The sequence below is a fragment of the Lemur catta genome, chromosome 19, assembly GCF_020740605.2.
Source record: "Lemur catta isolate mLemCat1 chromosome 19, mLemCat1.pri, whole genome shotgun sequence".
Lineage (NCBI taxonomy): Eukaryota > Metazoa > Chordata > Mammalia > Primates > Lemuridae > Lemur > Lemur catta.
Window position 1 is genome coordinate 17,158,624 of NC_059146.1, and position 16,861 is coordinate 17,175,484.

Below are 16,861 nucleotides of genomic sequence, written 5' to 3' on the forward strand. Positions count from 1 at the left end.
CTTATACGGTGTATCAGGCTCACTTGAGAAGGAAAATTGGTAAGTGTCCAAGCAACAATATAGTAGGCATCAGAAAGAGTATGGGGGCCGGGCGTGGTGGCTCACACCTGTAATCCTAGTACTCTGAGAGGCTGAGGTGGGAGGATCACTCAAGGTCAGGAGTTCAAGACCAGCCTGAGCAAGAGGGAGACTCCGTCTCTACTAAAAAAAAAAAAAAAAAAAAAAATAGAAATGATTTGGACAACTAAAAATATACATAGAAAAAAAAAATTAGCCGTGCATGGTGGCGCATGCCTATAGTCCCAGCTACTCGGGAGGCTGAGGCAGGAGGATCGTTTGAGCCCAGGAGTTTGAGGTTGCTGTGAGCTAGGCTGATGCCACGGCACTCTAGCCCAGGCAACAGAGCGAGACTCTGTATCAAAAAAAAAAAAAAAAAAGAAAGATTATGGGTAACCAAGGAAGTGTAGGAAATAATTAACCTAAAACCTGAGATTTGTGCAGCACCTTGAAAATAACTTTCACGTTGATTGAGTCGTGGCTGTGCATTGCCTTTCTGTGAAATAAGGAGTCAGTATCGTTCTCATGTTTATCACAAAAGGAAAAATACTCAGGGAGGTTACATGTCTCACCCAGAGTCAGCTGGAAGGCCACAACCCCAACCCCAGTACTGCCTTTGGTGGCTTCCTATCCCGTGTTTGCCTGGCTTCACGAGCCCGGTACATAGTAATTACTCTTTAGTAAATATTTACTAATTCATACTGATTTTTGAGAAAGAAATGAAACAGAATTTTACGCATTTCTGAATGGACGGACGTCTGCAGTGAAATGAAGCTTCTGACCAGTGACGTGTGTGGCTGTACTTTGTGTTCTCTGTGGTCCAGGAGTGAAGACAAGGAGGCCGTGGGCGTGCTGGTCAACTGCCCTGCCTACTACAGCGTGTCTGCGCCCAAGGCTGAACTTCTGAACAAGATCAAAGAGATGCCAGCAGAAGTGAATGAGGAAGAGGAGCAGGCAGATGTCAATGAAAAGAAGGTAAATAAAGAAAGGGGTGCCCTTGTTCTGCTTTCCCCAGAGGGACGGTCAAGGGCCTTGTGACCAGCAGGGTTAGCAGCCCCGTAAGGCAAGAGGGGAAGGGACCTGTTGCGTCACCAAAACTTGCCCAAACCACGATTAGGCTCTGGACTTTCACGGCACTTTAACCAACTTCCTCACAGCTCTCCTGCGAGTAGACAGGGCAGGTAAGCTGTTGTTGTTTCCATTTTCACAAATGACAAAAGTAAAGCTTAGAGGGATTAAGTTATTTCCTAAAAGTCTTATAACTGGGATTAGAACCCAAGTCCCAACCTCCGAGTCCAGCACTGGCACTGTTCTTAGCACGTGATCGGCCAGTACCAACGGTCTGTGTAATTGCCATTTCAAGTTTCATGGCCAGAATGAAAACTAGAAAATCTAAAACCTTTGTTTAGGGAAAGAGGCCAATTGTCAAATGACACTTCTGAGAAAAGGCAATGTTAACCTTTATATATTCCCCAGCTCTCTTTGCCATACTTAAATGAATAGCTTAGAAGAGAGGTATTGGAATTCAGTTGTTAGCATTTAATACTCCTACAGAAATTTCAAATGTTAGACATTTTTAAAATGACCCATGCTGCCGCCGCCTTCCCACATACCCTGGAGCTCGAGGCCCAGCTGCGTCTGCAGGGGAAGGTTCTCACCATTCTGCTTTCCCCACAGCCCTGCAGGGGCTGCCTTGTGCTGGGCCCAGGCTCTCCATGCAGCCCGGCAGCACACTGCAAAAGCAAAAACTCGCTTGCTTCTTGCTGAGCCTGGAATGTAAGTGCTTTTCAGTGGCACTGACTCCAGGAGAAACTTTCTAATGTGATTTTTTTTTTTTTTTTTTTTTTTTTGAGACAAAGTCTCACTCTGTTGCCCTGGCTAGAGTGCTGTGGCGTCAGCCTAGCTCACAGCAACCTCAAACTCCTGGGCTCAAGGGATCCTTCTGCCTCAGCCTCTCGCGTAGTTGGGACTTCAGGCACGTGCCACCATGCCCGGCTAATTTTTTCTATATATTTTTAGTTGTCCATATAAATTTCTTTCTATTTTTAGTAGAGACAGGGTCTCGCTCTTGCTCAGGCTGGTCTCGAACTCCTGAGCTCAAATAATCCACCCGCCTCGGCCTCCCAGAGTGCTAGGATTACAGGCGTGAGCCACCGTGCCCAGCCTCTAATGTGATTCTGTTTCATTTATTCTATAGTATGTGTCCCAAGCCCCTCTATTTTATTCTCTCTGTGCCCCAAGCCTTCTTGCTTGTCTGCTGGGATGAAACCACAGGATAGGGACCCTAGGAGCAGGGAGCAATGGACAGGGATTCTAGAAGCACCTCGTCAGTGGTCTTCTCCCTCTGGCTCCTGCTCTGTGGGCTCACAGGTAACATGCTGATGCAGCCACTGTGGGCACACCCCCTCACCCCCTCCCACCCTGCCCCGCCATATTCCTACCTCAGCAATGCTGAGTGCCCCATTTAATGGGTCCTCCAAATGTAAATAAGACCACTTTGCTCCTGGTCTGGCTATATTTATCCCAAAGAGAGAGCTATATATACACCATTACATGGACCAGGTTGCCATGGCATCTTACACTGAGCAGACTGTAGAGTTTTTTGTTGTTATGTTTTCTGCTGTAGACGTACCTGCTTTACAGAAGCAGTGTGGCAAATTGCTCATTGCTTTTCCCTCCCCATCTTATTTTTTAACTGCTGTTCCATCACTTCATTATCACCCTTTCACTCTGAGCATTATGTGGCAAAAAGTATTTTTAGACTGAGACTATGAAGGACTAGGAGATTAATTCATCCTCATGGGAAATAACGCGTCTGTTACATTCCAGGGTGGGCTATGTTTTTTTACACAGTGCTGTATTGTCTTTATTTGCACAAAACTCCTCTGACGCCTGTATTGCCACATTCTATGCTGAAGTAATGATAAGTGCTGGGCCCACACAGTTAATAGATGGTAATGTCAGAATTTAAGTCTGACCCCAGAGCCTGCTAAAAATTGCTTCTAAGAGTCAGCTGCTTCTAAGCTTTGCTGCCCTGGAAACTGAGCGGAAACAGAGGTTCTCTGGGTCTAACTAACCAGAGCTAGAGATTGAAATTAAAACCAATTTTAAAATAAAAGCATGAGGAGGACAGTCACATTAGTGACTTGAGGACCGAGGAGGCCCAAGCCTTTTGCAGTGCCTTTCTGCGGAGTAACAGGCTACAGGGGACAAAGCCCACTCACAGCCAGGGTGAAAGGGGCTCTAGGGAGAGGAAATCTCCCCCAATGGACACAGCCACATAGTCCAGGGCCTGACACTTCGCACGTGCTCAGTAAACATTCGTTGAAGGGAATTATAAAGTACAAAACTCCCAAGTTGGATTTTATCATTTAACTGAAGAAAAATAGCAAGAGAGCGCCACTGTGGAAGGATCACAGGATTAGGGTCTACAGCCATACCACCCTCAGAGCGCCTGTCTCGGAAGCTAGGCAGTGTTGGGCATGGTTAGTACGTGGATGGCAGGTCATGGGATGAGAATTCAGGGGAAAAAAAACCAAAAAACTGGGCTCGAATAAAGTGAAGCAAGTAGCTTGAATTTTCTTGACCCTCTTTATAAAAGGAAAGTGATGATTCCTCACTTGGTGGTTGTGGGGTCAAATTAACTACAACATGTTAAGCCTTTTAAGCTGTAAGGTGTAAGACAGCATGACTGTCATATCTTATTCTTAATAGGGAAGTGTTTAAAGTGATGTCATATAAATATTCCAATGTTGGTGGCATCTGGTATCTTCCACGTTAAGATGTTTAGTAAGAAGGTGCCTTGTAGGCAGCTCTTTGTTACTCTAAATCAGTTTTCTGGGTCTTAGGAGGAAAAGCAACGCTCAGTTGCTTTCTCTCTTTACCCTGGAGAGTGTTGCCCACAGCACCAGAAGGAATACCCGTTTGCCCTCAGGGCTTATCTGACTCTTCAAGGAGAAAGAAAGATGAGAATAGGGTATATAGTTAACGAGAGCCTCAGCAGCTGCCTAGAATTTCCTCTGGTTCTTGCTTCCTTAGATTCTTTCTTCCAGGGCTGCACATGGCCTGGGGGTTAAAGTCGCTTTGTAAGTGTAAGATGTCAGGCTCCTAAACAGAACACTCTTTTCTTGGTTCCAGCCACTCTGCTCTGCCTTGGGAAATACAAACACGGATAAGACAGTGTCTGCTCTCCTGCAGCTTTTGGACTGGTGAGGGAGATGGATTATTGTAGTACAAGGTTATGGATCTGACAGACAGATGGAATGTGCTAGGGGAGCCCAGGGGAGCAGTGCCCAACCCAAGAGGGCAGAGTCAGGGACGGCTTCTTGGAGGAGGGGAAAACTGAGCTCAGTACTGAAGAATGTGTCAGAGTGAGTCAGGACAGGAGAAAAGGGGAAAAAGCATGGGGAGAAAAGCTAGAAATATGAAAAAGCGGAGAGAATGTATGGATAGTGAAGAAAGATGCTTCAGGTGGTTTGATATTTAAATAAAAAGTTGCCAAATTTAGAAAATACCAAAGGCAGGCCATGAATGGTGGGAGATGAGGCTGGAAGGATTAACAGGGGCCAGAAGGTCATGAGGTCACATAACTGAGTGAAATGCTGAAGTTTGGATTTTACCATGTGGCAGTGGAGAATCCTTTGAGATTTTTTTTGTTTGCGTTAATGAACTGCTAGTTACACATGTGTAATAGATTTTCAACAGCTTCACCTTTTACATATCTGATTTGGAAACAAAAAACGTGAGCTTTAAATAATAATGAAAGCATCTGTTGAAATATTCAGCATAAGGTAATTTTCTTCCTGATGTACAAGCTTTTCTAATGATGGTTAAAAATACAATGCTTGGTCAATATTCATTCCCCAAGATTGTTCCAAGGCAGAATATAGCCTTCTACCAACTTCTGCAAAGTAATAATTTATCTAATATTTAAAGTTATTAATAACTCAGGATGTATTTCTAGGCATGAAACTCAGTGGAAACTAGAGTTTGGGTTTTTACTAAGTATTTTAAAATTTGAAAATAGCATTTAAATTCTACTTTGATAATATTTTCTATTAATCCTACATGATAAATAATATTTCAAGTAAGTATTACTAAAATAGGAAACACTTTTATTGTCTGAACTGCTGACATACATAAAAACCAAAGACAGTGTAATGATTACAGCTTCCATTCTTTGGCTAAATCCTGGCGTATCTATTAAGGAGAATTCTACTTAAACATATCACATGATTCCCTAATCTGCAGGCCGAAAGACTCTGGCTTCAGAGACTTACAAAAATAAGTTCAAAAGACAAAAAGAACCTGTTGTTCCTTGGAACTGCCTTCCTACAAGAGATCACATGTGAGCCCTCTGGTTCTCAGCTGCCCCCTTCCGTTGCTCCTCCTTCATTCCTGAAGTTCCAGGTCTCCCTCTGGCCTTACTTCCTCTGGGCCTGGAAACATCCTTTAGTATTTCTTTTAGAATAGGTCTGCTGGTGACAGATTCTTTCAGTTTTCTTCATCTAAGAACATATTTCCAGTAGATATGGAATTCTGGGTTGACGGTTCTTTTCTTTCAGTACCTGAAAACTTTCTTCTTGCTTCCATGGCTTCTGGTGAAAAATGTGCAGTCATTTAAATATTTGTTCCTCTGTCGTGCCGAGTGTTTTCCTTCCTGGCTGCCGTCTTTAATTTTCAGTGTTTTGATTATGACGTGTATGGGCCTGGTTTTCTTTGAGTTTATCCTATTTGGGGTTTGCTAACCCTTCTTCATTCTGTAAACGTATTTCTTACATCAAATTCTGGAAGTTCTCAGTCATTATGTCTTCAAATTTTTGCACGCATTGATCTCTCTCCTTGGGACTCCAGTGACAATATGTCTAAACCTGTTCATGTTGCGCCACAAGTCCCTGAAGCTGTTTTTTTATAAAATCTGTTTCCTTTCAGTTCTACAGATTGGATAATTTCTATTGGTCTGTCTTCCAGGTCACTGACTTTCCTATCTTCATCCTGCCAGTGATTTCTTTTTAATTTATAGTTTTCAGTTCTAAAATTTCCATTTGGCTGTCTTTTCATTTCAAAAGTGTTTACTTTTATCATGGAACACGGTTATAAAAGCTGTTTTAAAGACTTTGGGAATCCCAGCATCTGGGTTATCTCAGTGTTAGCACCTGTTGTTTGATTTGCCTTTTCCCCTGAGAATTGGTCATCATGCTACTGGTTCTTTGTATATTGGGTAATTTTGCATTGAACATTTTGAATAATATGTTGTGAGACTCTGGGTCCTGTTAAAATCCTCTAAAGAGTGGGGATAATGTTTTTGTTTCAGCAGGCAGTCAACCTAGTTAGGTTCAGACCGCAAGTTCTGTGTCACTCTCAGGTGATAAGTTCCGATGTCAATTCCATTTTCAGAGACTTTGCCATGTCGTACCGGTCTGTCCCATGTGTGCCCCTGTCAGGGGTTAGTTGGTCCACACGTGCAGCTTGAAGGTGAGCCTGTGACGGGTGTCTTTCCCAGCGCTATCCTGTCCACTACTGTCCCCACGCTCCCAGGGACCCCATTTCCTAGTGCTCTGGCTAGAGAGATAGGTTCCTGTGGTGGTAGAGCAGCCTTGTGTGACCAGGACCACCCTCATTGGAAAAGAGGGGAAAAAACAATGGGGGTTCCTTTCCCCCAGTTCTCTGACCAGAAAGAACGGTTTTTCTCTTAGGGTTTCGGGTGCAAGTGCCACCACTGTGCAGTGTGGCCCTGCAGCGGAGCCCCTCTTGTTAAGAATAGAACAGGCTTTCCAGCACACTCCAGCCCACAGAGGCCCCTTCCTCGTCCTTTGGTTTTAAAGGCAGGGTTTTCTCAGATTTTGCTGCGTACCCTGTGAGCAGCTCCACACTGGGGTCATCTTCAGGTCAGAGGTAGAACACAACAGAAAGGAGGAAGAAACAGGAAATCTAACCCCCATTATGGGTTGCACTGCAGGGTTGACTGCCCTCCCCAATCAGTGCTATGGGTAACTTTCCAGAGACATCTTCAGAATCCAGGGGTTTCGGTTGTAACAAGTCGGGGAGAGGCATAGTGAGCATGTGCCCCCCAGGGTTTATCAGTAGGCAGAGGGTCCTGGCAGATTTGCATTTAAGAGAAGTCACTCTGGCAGGAGGGTCCTGGGGTGGTAGTCTCACAGCCATCCAGGAAAGTGAGGATGGGGGTCTCAGGGCAGTGCAGTGAAAGAGCAGTTACTAAAATGAAGAAATAAAATGGGCAGAACCTCAACGCCAGATTAGATGGAGAAGGTGGAAGAGAGGAAGAGTTGGGGATGCCTCCCAAGCCCCAGGCCTAGGTGATGCTGTAACTCAAACAAGGAAGGTGGGGAGACCAATCTGGGGAGGGGAGATGAGTTTAGTTGAATTGGAAGAGATTTAATATTGTTTCTGGTGTGTTATCAAACATCCCAGATAACTGGAACCAAGAGACCATGCTTCTGGTCACAAGCCTTCCCCCCAGAACCACTCTTGACAGAGAATGTGCCACAGAATATTTGAAATAGCAGCCGGGTCCCCCAACAAGGGATGGAGGTTTGACGCAATTGCTGTCTGTCTCAGCGAAATGCAGCTAAGGAACGCAGCAACGTGCTGCCAACGCCCGGGTCCTCCCAAGTAAAAGCAAACAAAGAAACAACCAAGCCCACATGGTGGAAACGGCTTTCTCTAGCAGAAGCCTGAATTCCACTCCATTCCTAAACCCCAGCCACTTGCTTAGTAGTCCTGCATTAACACTGGTTGGCAACACTGTCCGCACAAGCTCTCTGTGCCAACAGCAACCCAGTCTTGTGCGGGGCGGTCGGGGAGAAGTGGCGTATTCCCCTGAGGTGTCTACATAAAAGGAGTGGTTTGTGTTCTTCACATTGTCACCTGACCGTGTGATACCACACACAGACGCAAATGTGTGTAACAGTTTCATGGTTTCCAAAGTGCATGCACCAGCCTATTTCATTTGCGCCTCATAACATTCTTATGCGCTGTTTTAATACAGTGATTTAAAATCTGAACCCTGAAGCCAGAGGATCTACCTTTAAGCCTGGCTCTGCCACTTACGAACTGTATGGGCTTGGGCACGTTAAATAACCTGTCTACCTCACTTTCCTCATCAGTAAAATGGTAATAATACCTATCTCACTGTGACGTTGTAAGTAGTAACTGAATAGGGAAACATTGAAATAGTACCTGGCACAGACAAAGAGCTCTATAATTAGACATTATTATTAGTTTTAGGCAGGCATTATTATCCTCTTGCTGTGGTTAACCAAGACACAGAAGGTCCAGAATTCTGCCTGATGGTGAGTTTTCTATCAGTCTCCTGACTCCTGCTTCAGTGCTCATGCCGCAGCAGAGAGGAAGGGCCCGGCCCAGGGTGTTTCTGCATGCAGAGGGTGCGGGGCGGGGGAAGGGCCGTGCGGCTGTGTGTAGAGAAAGAACCTTATAAATAGCATCTCCGTGCAGGGCGAGTCAACAGTTTATGCCAGATGAGAAGTTAATTTGTAAAAATCATTGACATTTATCCACTTAAGTAGCTCCTCAGAAACTAGTGTTATTTAAAAAACAAAAAAATCCCACACCTCTTCCCCCAGTGAATTGTGCTGGTAGAAATTGGTAGTTTTTTTGTTTGTTTGTGTCTTTTATTTGCCAGGCAAGTCGCCTAAAAAAAAAAATGGCTGTTTAGTACAGCCAGCTGTCCTATGTTGCCTTCAATTACTTAGATACCTCTTTTTAAGGGCCTGGTAGAGTAAAAAAAAAAAAATTCCAAATACCATCCAAATAAGTAACATTCAGCTGAGAGCGACTGATGTGACCGCTCAGTAATATTTACCGCAGCATATGTGTGTGAGCTATGAGGTATCACCTTATAGCCCAGCAGATAGCTTTCAGAAATGAGAGTGTGGCTGGGCACAGTGGCTCATGCCTGTAATCCCAGCACTTTGGGAGGCTGAGGTGAGAGGATTGCTTGAGGCCGGGAGTTCTAGACCAACTAGGGCAACATAGCAAGACCCTGTCTCTACAAAAAAAAGAAAAATTAGCCTGGGGGTGGGGGCACATGCCCCATAGTCCCAGCTCCTTGGGAGGCTGAGATGAAGGATCACTTGAGCCCAGGAGTTCGAGGTCGCAGTGAGCTACGATGATGCCACTGCACTCTAGCCAAGGCAACAGACTAAGACCCTGTCTCGCACACACTACAAAAAAAGTCAAAATGCCTCAAAATGTATACTGGTTCCTCCGACAGAAGCCTCCCTGTATCACGCCTAGACATTTTCATCTCATTCTGCTCTTCCTTATACCATGAAGACTGGAGTCCACACCATGCTCCTGTGACAGAGACCTGGGCATTGTTGTCTCTGGGAAGGAAAGACCGAGTGGGTGAGACTGAGCCCGATCCCGGGCTGCCGTTCAGCTGCGTCAAGCTCTTCTGACCCCCTGAACTGCACTCGGGGCTGCCCCCAGCCCTGCTGATCAAGGAGCTGAATTCTCCCCTCTCCCGCCACTGTGAGGACAAACTACTTACCCTTGCAAACTGATAAGCATCACACGTGTCCCTTAAGGTACCAGCCACTGAGAGCCGTGAGGATTCCTTAAAAACATGAGGCTATTACATCTTCTTTCCACTATTTGGTTTTTAAGTAGCATTTTCTAGATATTATACTTCTCAAGACATGAGGTTGAAATGGATGCCAACAATTTGAATAAGCTAAAGGCCTTTTCCTGAGATTGGAGGGGTAAGAATGTTTTGTTTTGTGTACGAAAGTATCATCCTGCAACATCTAGAAATGCACCCTACAAGGTTAAAAACCTCTGGGCTGACTTCATGGAGATGTCAGTCTCTCTCCTTATCTAGCTGAAAAACAGAAATAATGACATCTGACTTGTCTTAATCGGGTCCAACAAGAATGTTGGGAAACGTAGCAGCATGCAGCGTTTATTCTTCCTTCTGCTTTCCACTCCAGTATCCTTGCTGTTCTTTTCATATGAACCGATATCACAATGAAGATCACATTCTGCTAGGCATGTTGCTGGAGGCACCCAGCATGGCATCTTGCAGGCAGATACTGTAGCTGCCAGCCAGAATTGCTTGTTTGGAAGACAATGGAGTTTTCTTAGAAGATAAGGGAAATTAAATACTTAACATTAAACAATATTCTCTCCCACTGCATTTTTCTGGGCTCATATGCCTATACGCTATGTTTTTTTCCACTACTAAAATCATCTTTTGCGCGTTGACTTAGTCTAAACAACTTGAGGAAAGCCAAATTATAACCCATGATGAGACGGTGCAGTAGACGTCAACGTTTTAGCCACCCAGGCTCTGGGACTAGGCATATTGAGACAACCAAACGTCAGCATTAAAGCCAGAACTGGGTTATTTCAAGGACATCATGAACCTCTCTAACACTGAAGTAAGCTCTGATGGTCCAGCTCCACAATGGGCAGAGCGTGGAGAAATAAATATTTCAGTATATCCTTGTGATTTTTGTCTTAATGCTGGTGCTGATGTTGAAGAAATAGTACAAAGAGTTGTCATACCCTTTAATTCTATGATTCAAAAATATGTGTTTTCCCTGGGGTTTTTTTCCTTCTTTAAAGGTATCCTCCAACACCAAGGTTGTGACCTTTATTTTTAACCACATTTCTAGTTGAAGCCACACAACTTGGTGTATGTATATACAGACACAATTTTTGAGCTGGAACCTTCTCTCTTGGTAAAGAAATAGGTTTCAACCAACGAAGATTATGTCCTTTTTCCACTTGGCTACTTTAGGCTAAGAGAAAAATGAAAGGCTAATTATAAAAACCATAGAGTTCAATTTCTCTTATGCAAAAGAAGTAGGAGATACTTAATGTAAATGAGTCAGATTTGAAAGCACTAAGACATTTACTTCATTCCTTCAGTTAAATATATTGGATGTTCGTGTAACCCTGTTTTATAAGTACAGAAATTTGTAATTAACATGTCCAATGGCATAGCTCTGATACCTGGAGTCAGGTGAGGCAGAAAGAACAAGGGCCTGACTTTCTGATGAAGGTCTCAGTGTCAACATTCAGGACAGTTGGGGGCAGGGCCTAACATCAGACTGACCTCAGTTCAAGGCAGCCCCACCCAGCGGGACACATGTCTTAGGCCACTTTACCTCAAAGTCTTAGTTTTCTCACTTACTGTATGTGCATAGAAGAGGATCTACAACAAGATTGCTGGCCAGTCAAGATGAGATCATCACTGGAGAGTTTCTCCATAGCAACGGCACGTGTGGTTGCTCTACAGATGGTGGCCACAGTTAATGGTCAACTCAGCTCTGAGACCCTGGGCAAGTCTCTTGACTCCTCTGCCTCTTGACTTCTCCATTTATAAAACAAGAATGATATTTACCCTACCTGCCTACTTACCCGTGGTATTGTGAGGATCAAATAAGAGCCTGACTTGAAAAGACTTTTAAAAATTAGTAGAAAACAGTACGAGGTGGTGTGTAATCAGGCGTTGGCCCATGAGGACTGAACAGCTTGAGGGAAGGGAAAGCGTTTTATGGCCTAATGTTGGGGGGCAGTCCCTGTGGAATAAGGGGGCCTTCAGCTGATCTTAAGGCCTAAGACAGACGGGGCTGGGAAAAGCGAGTCCTGCCGTTGACAGCTGCAGGCTGATCTTTGCTGTCTCTCTTCCGTCTTCACAGGCCGAGCTCATTGGAAGCCTCACCCACAAGCTCGAGACCCTCCAGGAAGCGAAGCGGAGTCTGCTCACGGACATCAAGCTCAACAACGCCTTGGGAGAAGAGGTGGAGGCCCTGATCAGTGAGCTCTGCAAGCCCAACGAGTTGGACAAGTACAGGATGTTCGTAGGGGACTTGGACAAGGTGGTAAACCTGCTGCTCTCCCTCTCGGGGCGCCTGGCCCGCGTTGAGAATGTCCTTAGCAGCCTGGGTGAAGACGCCAGCAAAGAGGAACGGGTAGGTGGCCTAGCGGTGCAGCGAGCAAGTCCTCCCTCCGCGCCACACACACAGACGTGCCACTGGACACATCTCTTCTCGCAAGAAGATTTGGGGAAATCTTGTCCCAAAGATTTGTAACAGTGTCTTTGGGGCAAGGAGAGAATAGAACGTATAGATAACCAAGAAACAGAGAAGATGCTGACGTTGAAGGCTCAGGGGATAGTTGGGAAAGTAAGAACACAGGTGCCAGAGTTTCTTTCCTCCTAATTGTCATCCTCCTTTTCTTTCCCCCCAAAACAAAAGCAGGGTGGGTAGTAACATTAAACAAAGAAGGGACAACAAATCTGGTGGATCAGGAAGGAGCAGGACCAGGAGCTCAAGGCCCCGGGGCATCTGCATGTGATCCCCGTCCCCAGCCCTGCGCTGTCTCCTTTGCTCCCCTACTGGAAGGAAGGGGACAGGCAGCTCAGTGGCAGTCACTCGGGACACGCTTTAGCAAGTACTCCCTGAGTAGGCTCTGGGCTTGTGCACTTTGTACACAGTCTCAGTGAATCCTCACAGCAGACCGGTAAGTGTATGCCAGGAGTCCTGACTGCAGACCCCAGCTTTTAATCACTACACTGAACTTAATTCCATAGCTACAGAGCATTCTCCTCTGCACAGCAAATATTGGCCAGGTGTCTCCAGTGTGCCACTTCGTGGTCCCTTGTGTATCACTTAGTGGATACATTTGTGAGCAAAGCTGACAGATCCCTGCCCTTGTGGCATTAACTTATCAAGGGACTTCAGACAAACAATAGATGTAACTAATTTATAAATGCTCTAGAACAAGGTTCCCCAACCTATGGTGAGTTGTATAATTATTTCATTATATGTTACAATGTAATAATAATAGCAATTGCACAATGAATGTAATGTGCTTGACTCATCCCAAAACCATCCCCACCCTCATCCATGGAAGAATTGTCTTCCATGAAAACGGTCCCTGGTGCCAAAAACATTGGAGACCACTGCTCTAGAAGGTAAGTACTCTGGCCATGCAGGGGCTCCTTTGCTGTCTCGATCTGTGTATAGCTACCCACATCTTTCTTTTTTATTGCTGTCATGGATTTTCCAATAATTTCTCCTAATACATTGCATTAGAAGGAAAGGTGTCTTTTTTCAAATAGGTTTTAAAAGGATTTTTAAAAGTCCAGGTCATAAGCATTTAGGACTGCATCTCTAAGCACTCAAGAACTCTCCGCAGCTCTGACCTCCGTGAGTGTCCGTCTCACGGAAGTGTGCTGAGCCTTAGCTTCCTCGTCCCTTCTACCTGACAAACAGCTAATGAGGACCCGTCGAGGGTCAGGTGCTACGTGTGCTAGGGACGAACGCCGACTGAAACACAGGCCCCACCCTCAAGGGACTGGCAACATCTCAGGGAAGGCAGCCTGTAAGGAGCAGCAGACTCAGCCACGGACACTCCTCAGGCCGGGGGTGTGGGTCAGGAAAGACTTCACACAGGGGCTCCTAACTAGAGTTTAGAAGAATTTCTTAATTCTAAGTGGACTAAGAGGGGAAGGGTCTCAGCATTTAGAAGGAATATTATGGACAAAGAAAGATATGAAGTGTTTACGAATTGATTTGCATAGGGTTTGGTATGTCTAGAGCATAGAGTGATCGCTTGGTTTTTAAAAATAGTGACTTGTTGGAAATGGTATCAGAAGAGTGTGTAGCCAGGAAACTGACCAGAGTAGATGGCTCCATCAAAAGGGATAAAAAAGAAAGTCCAAAGAAGCTGGAGGAAGGATTGAGGTGAAGACTCCCCTCACTCCGTACCCAGGGCTAGCGTCAGCAGGGCAGCCATTATTACCTCTAGTCCTGCCTCTGGCCACGCTCTGGACTTCAGACTGTAGGTAGGGAAGAGCCATGAACTACCTGCATGACACACTCAGCCCGGGGAGGGTGAGAATGATGTTAGAGTAACAGTTGGGAGACTTACTGTGATAGTCTAGACCACAAGGGCTTAGGCTGTTGATTTAGCCAATTGTCATGGGGATAGAGAATGCATTTGAATCAGCAGGGGGCATGTTAGATGGGGGGGGGGTAGAGCAGAAGGTAATTCTGTTGGGCCACTTGGATGGACGCTGCAGACATTGTAGATAGATAGTGGAGCAGTTTCTAGTTAGGGGAGGATGAGTTGTTCTAGAATTAAACTCAATACTTAAATGCATATACACACTCTTAAATACAAATAAGTGATTACCTACCTGCAAAATACTACATCAGTATTCGTTTTTATCATGATTGGTCTTTGTTAGGAAACTAAAAGTATAAATAGAAATGAGAAAAGGAAGAATAAGTGGCTCGGTAAATGCCAAATTCAGGATAATACTAATCAGTGGGATGGTGGGGAGGATTGGGACGGGGGAGGAGTATCTATAAGGCTTCAACCAAATCCCTAATTTTTAATCTGAAGCAAATATGAAAAAGTGTTCCTGTTAAGACTTGGCATCAGCCAGGCGCAGAGCGCTAGGATTACAGGTGTGAAGCACCGCGCCGGCCCCTCTTTAGAGTTTTTGATTTCAGTAGGAGGAATAGGGCCTGAACATCTGCGTTTCTAACAAGTTCCCGGGTGATGCTGTTCCAGCAACTGCACTTTGAGACCAACCGTGTTAAAATACTCAGGGTTCCTTCAGGTTCGTCTTAAGTTCAGAACGCTGAAGTCAAGCCATTACCCCAATTCAATGTAACCCCTCTCCAGCTGAGGCTACCACATGACTTTACAAGTCAGAGAACAATAGAATATGCAACGTAAAGGGTAATGAGCTGATTTTTCAAAAAAATCTACTTTAGAGTGACAATTGAAATAGAAACTTAGGTAAGTCGCAGGCCCGTAAGGTTTCCTTGCAGGGAGTCTGGGTCTTTTCTGCCTTCCCCGGGCCTGTGCTGATGACCTGTCCCGTCTTGCCCCGGCAGAGCTCTCTCAACGAGAAGAGGAAGGTCCTGGCCGGGCAGCACGAGGACGCCCGGGAGCTCAAGGAGAACCTCGACCGGCGGGAGCGCGTGGTGTTGGACATCCTGGCCAATTACCTGTCGCAGGAGCAGCTCCAGGATTACCAGCATTTTGTGAAAATGAAGTCCACGCTCCTCATCGAGCAGCGGAAGCTGGACGACAAGATCAAGCTGGGCCGGGAGCAGGTCAGGTGCCTGCTGGAGAGCCTCCCCTCCGATTTCACTCCCAAGGCGGGGGCCCTCGCTCTGCCCCCAGACCTCATGAGCGAGGCCGCCCCTGCAGCGGGGTGCGCTCTGAGCAGCACTTTTCCAACGTTAACCTCTCCGCTTTAGCCTCTTCTAAAGTAGCCGACCAAAAGATCACCATGTCTGTGAACACTATTTAATCTGAAAAACATTTCAGTACACACCACCATGTAAACTCTAGGAGTTATCGGGGCTCTGCTGGATAAAGGAAAAGGATTCTATCCAGGAGGAAGCCCGTTTCCCTTCTTGCCCTTCATGATTGATCTGAGAGCTTGAATGCTGCTGGACACGCGCCCCTTTCTATTAGTGCTTCGTAGTAGAAAGTTAATGAAACTCTGAGAACTGACTAGAGGGTGTTGGATCGTTTAGTGTTTAACAGGCGGAGGCAACGTAGATCAGTGTGTCACCCTCAGGAATGTATCCACAGTGGCCTTCCATGCTGGTGGGCAGTGTATCCTGACAACAGGGTACAAGTAACCATTAATGAAGGGTCTGCAACATAAAGCCTTAAAGACACACACACATACACAGATAAGAAAATTGTAAAACCTTGAACGTTGTTATTTATATTTTTAAAAATGACAAAGATCATTATGTTTGTGTGCTAACCACTTACTTGATTCTGTGTTGTGGTGGACGTAGACAATTATGTTTGAGCTTTGTGTTTTGTGAAAATCTTAATGAAATGAAGAATTCCAAAGATAGCCCGTTGAGCGTGGAGGCTTGTTTGTTCTTACACCTCTGACTTGTCTCACTTTCACAAATCTGAGCAGACCTTCTACACACGCTTCAGACTGAGTATGGGGATCCAGGCTGTCACTGCTGCCAGCCTTCACCCCTCTTATGTGTCAAACAGGTACTCACACCTTCCCCAGTAGGAAGGCCTCGTGCACCAGGGTTATTGCATCACTTTCTGCTGCTTCCTGTCATCATCACTGTGGTGGTGTGCAGCAAAGCCAGATTTATTAACAAGTACTCTCAAACCTATTTAACAGGAGGAGGAAGTCCAGAATCCAAGCCCATTCAAACCTGAATTCATGCTGTCCTTCCCCACAGGGTTGAGGCTAAATATGGCCTATTTCGTGAGAGATGTAATCAAGCTGTTTTAATGATGCTTTTTTTTTTTTTTTTTTTTTTTTTGAGACAGAGTCTCACTTTGTTGCCCAGGCTAGAGTGCCGTGGCATCAGCCCGGCTCAGCAGCAACCTCAAACTCCTGGGCTCAAGCAATCCTCCTGCCTCAGCCTCCCGAGTAGCTGGGATGACAGGCATGTGCCACCATGCCTGGCTAATTTTTCTATATATATTTTTAGCCATCCGTATAATTTCTTTGTATTTTTAGTAGAGACAGGGTCTCACTCTTGCTCAGGCTGGTCTCGAACTCCTGAGCTCAAACAATCCGCCTGCCTCAGCCTCCCAGAGTGCTAGGATTACAGGCATGAGCCACCGCGCCTGGCCTTAATGAGGCTTTTAAAAAAAGTTTTTTTCCTAAACGTCAAACCTATCAACCATACTTAGATTTAAAACCTCCCTCTTTAACCTCTGAAGACTGATTTCCACTATCATGTTTCAATAGTAAGATCTCAGAGGGCACACAGTAGCCCTAATTTTAAGCCTATTAAAA

At 45.4% G+C, this 16,861-nt stretch overlaps 1 protein-coding gene across 1 annotated transcript in view; it reads left to right on the forward strand.

The window, feature by feature from the left end:
- SHROOM3 (shroom family member 3) overlaps positions 1-15,943 on the forward strand; it is a 55,170-nt gene extending 39,227 nt beyond the window's left edge. The window contains exons 7-9 of the mRNA XM_045532863.1: positions 882-1,032; positions 11,745-12,017; positions 14,958-15,943. Of these exons, the coding sequence (XP_045388819.1) occupies positions 882-1,032; positions 11,745-12,017; positions 14,958-15,326 (793 nt within the window). The 3' untranslated portion in view covers positions 15,327-15,943. The remainder of the gene's footprint in view (positions 1-881; positions 1,033-11,744; positions 12,018-14,957) is intronic.
- The last annotated feature ends 918 nt before the right edge of the window (positions 15,944-16,861 follow it).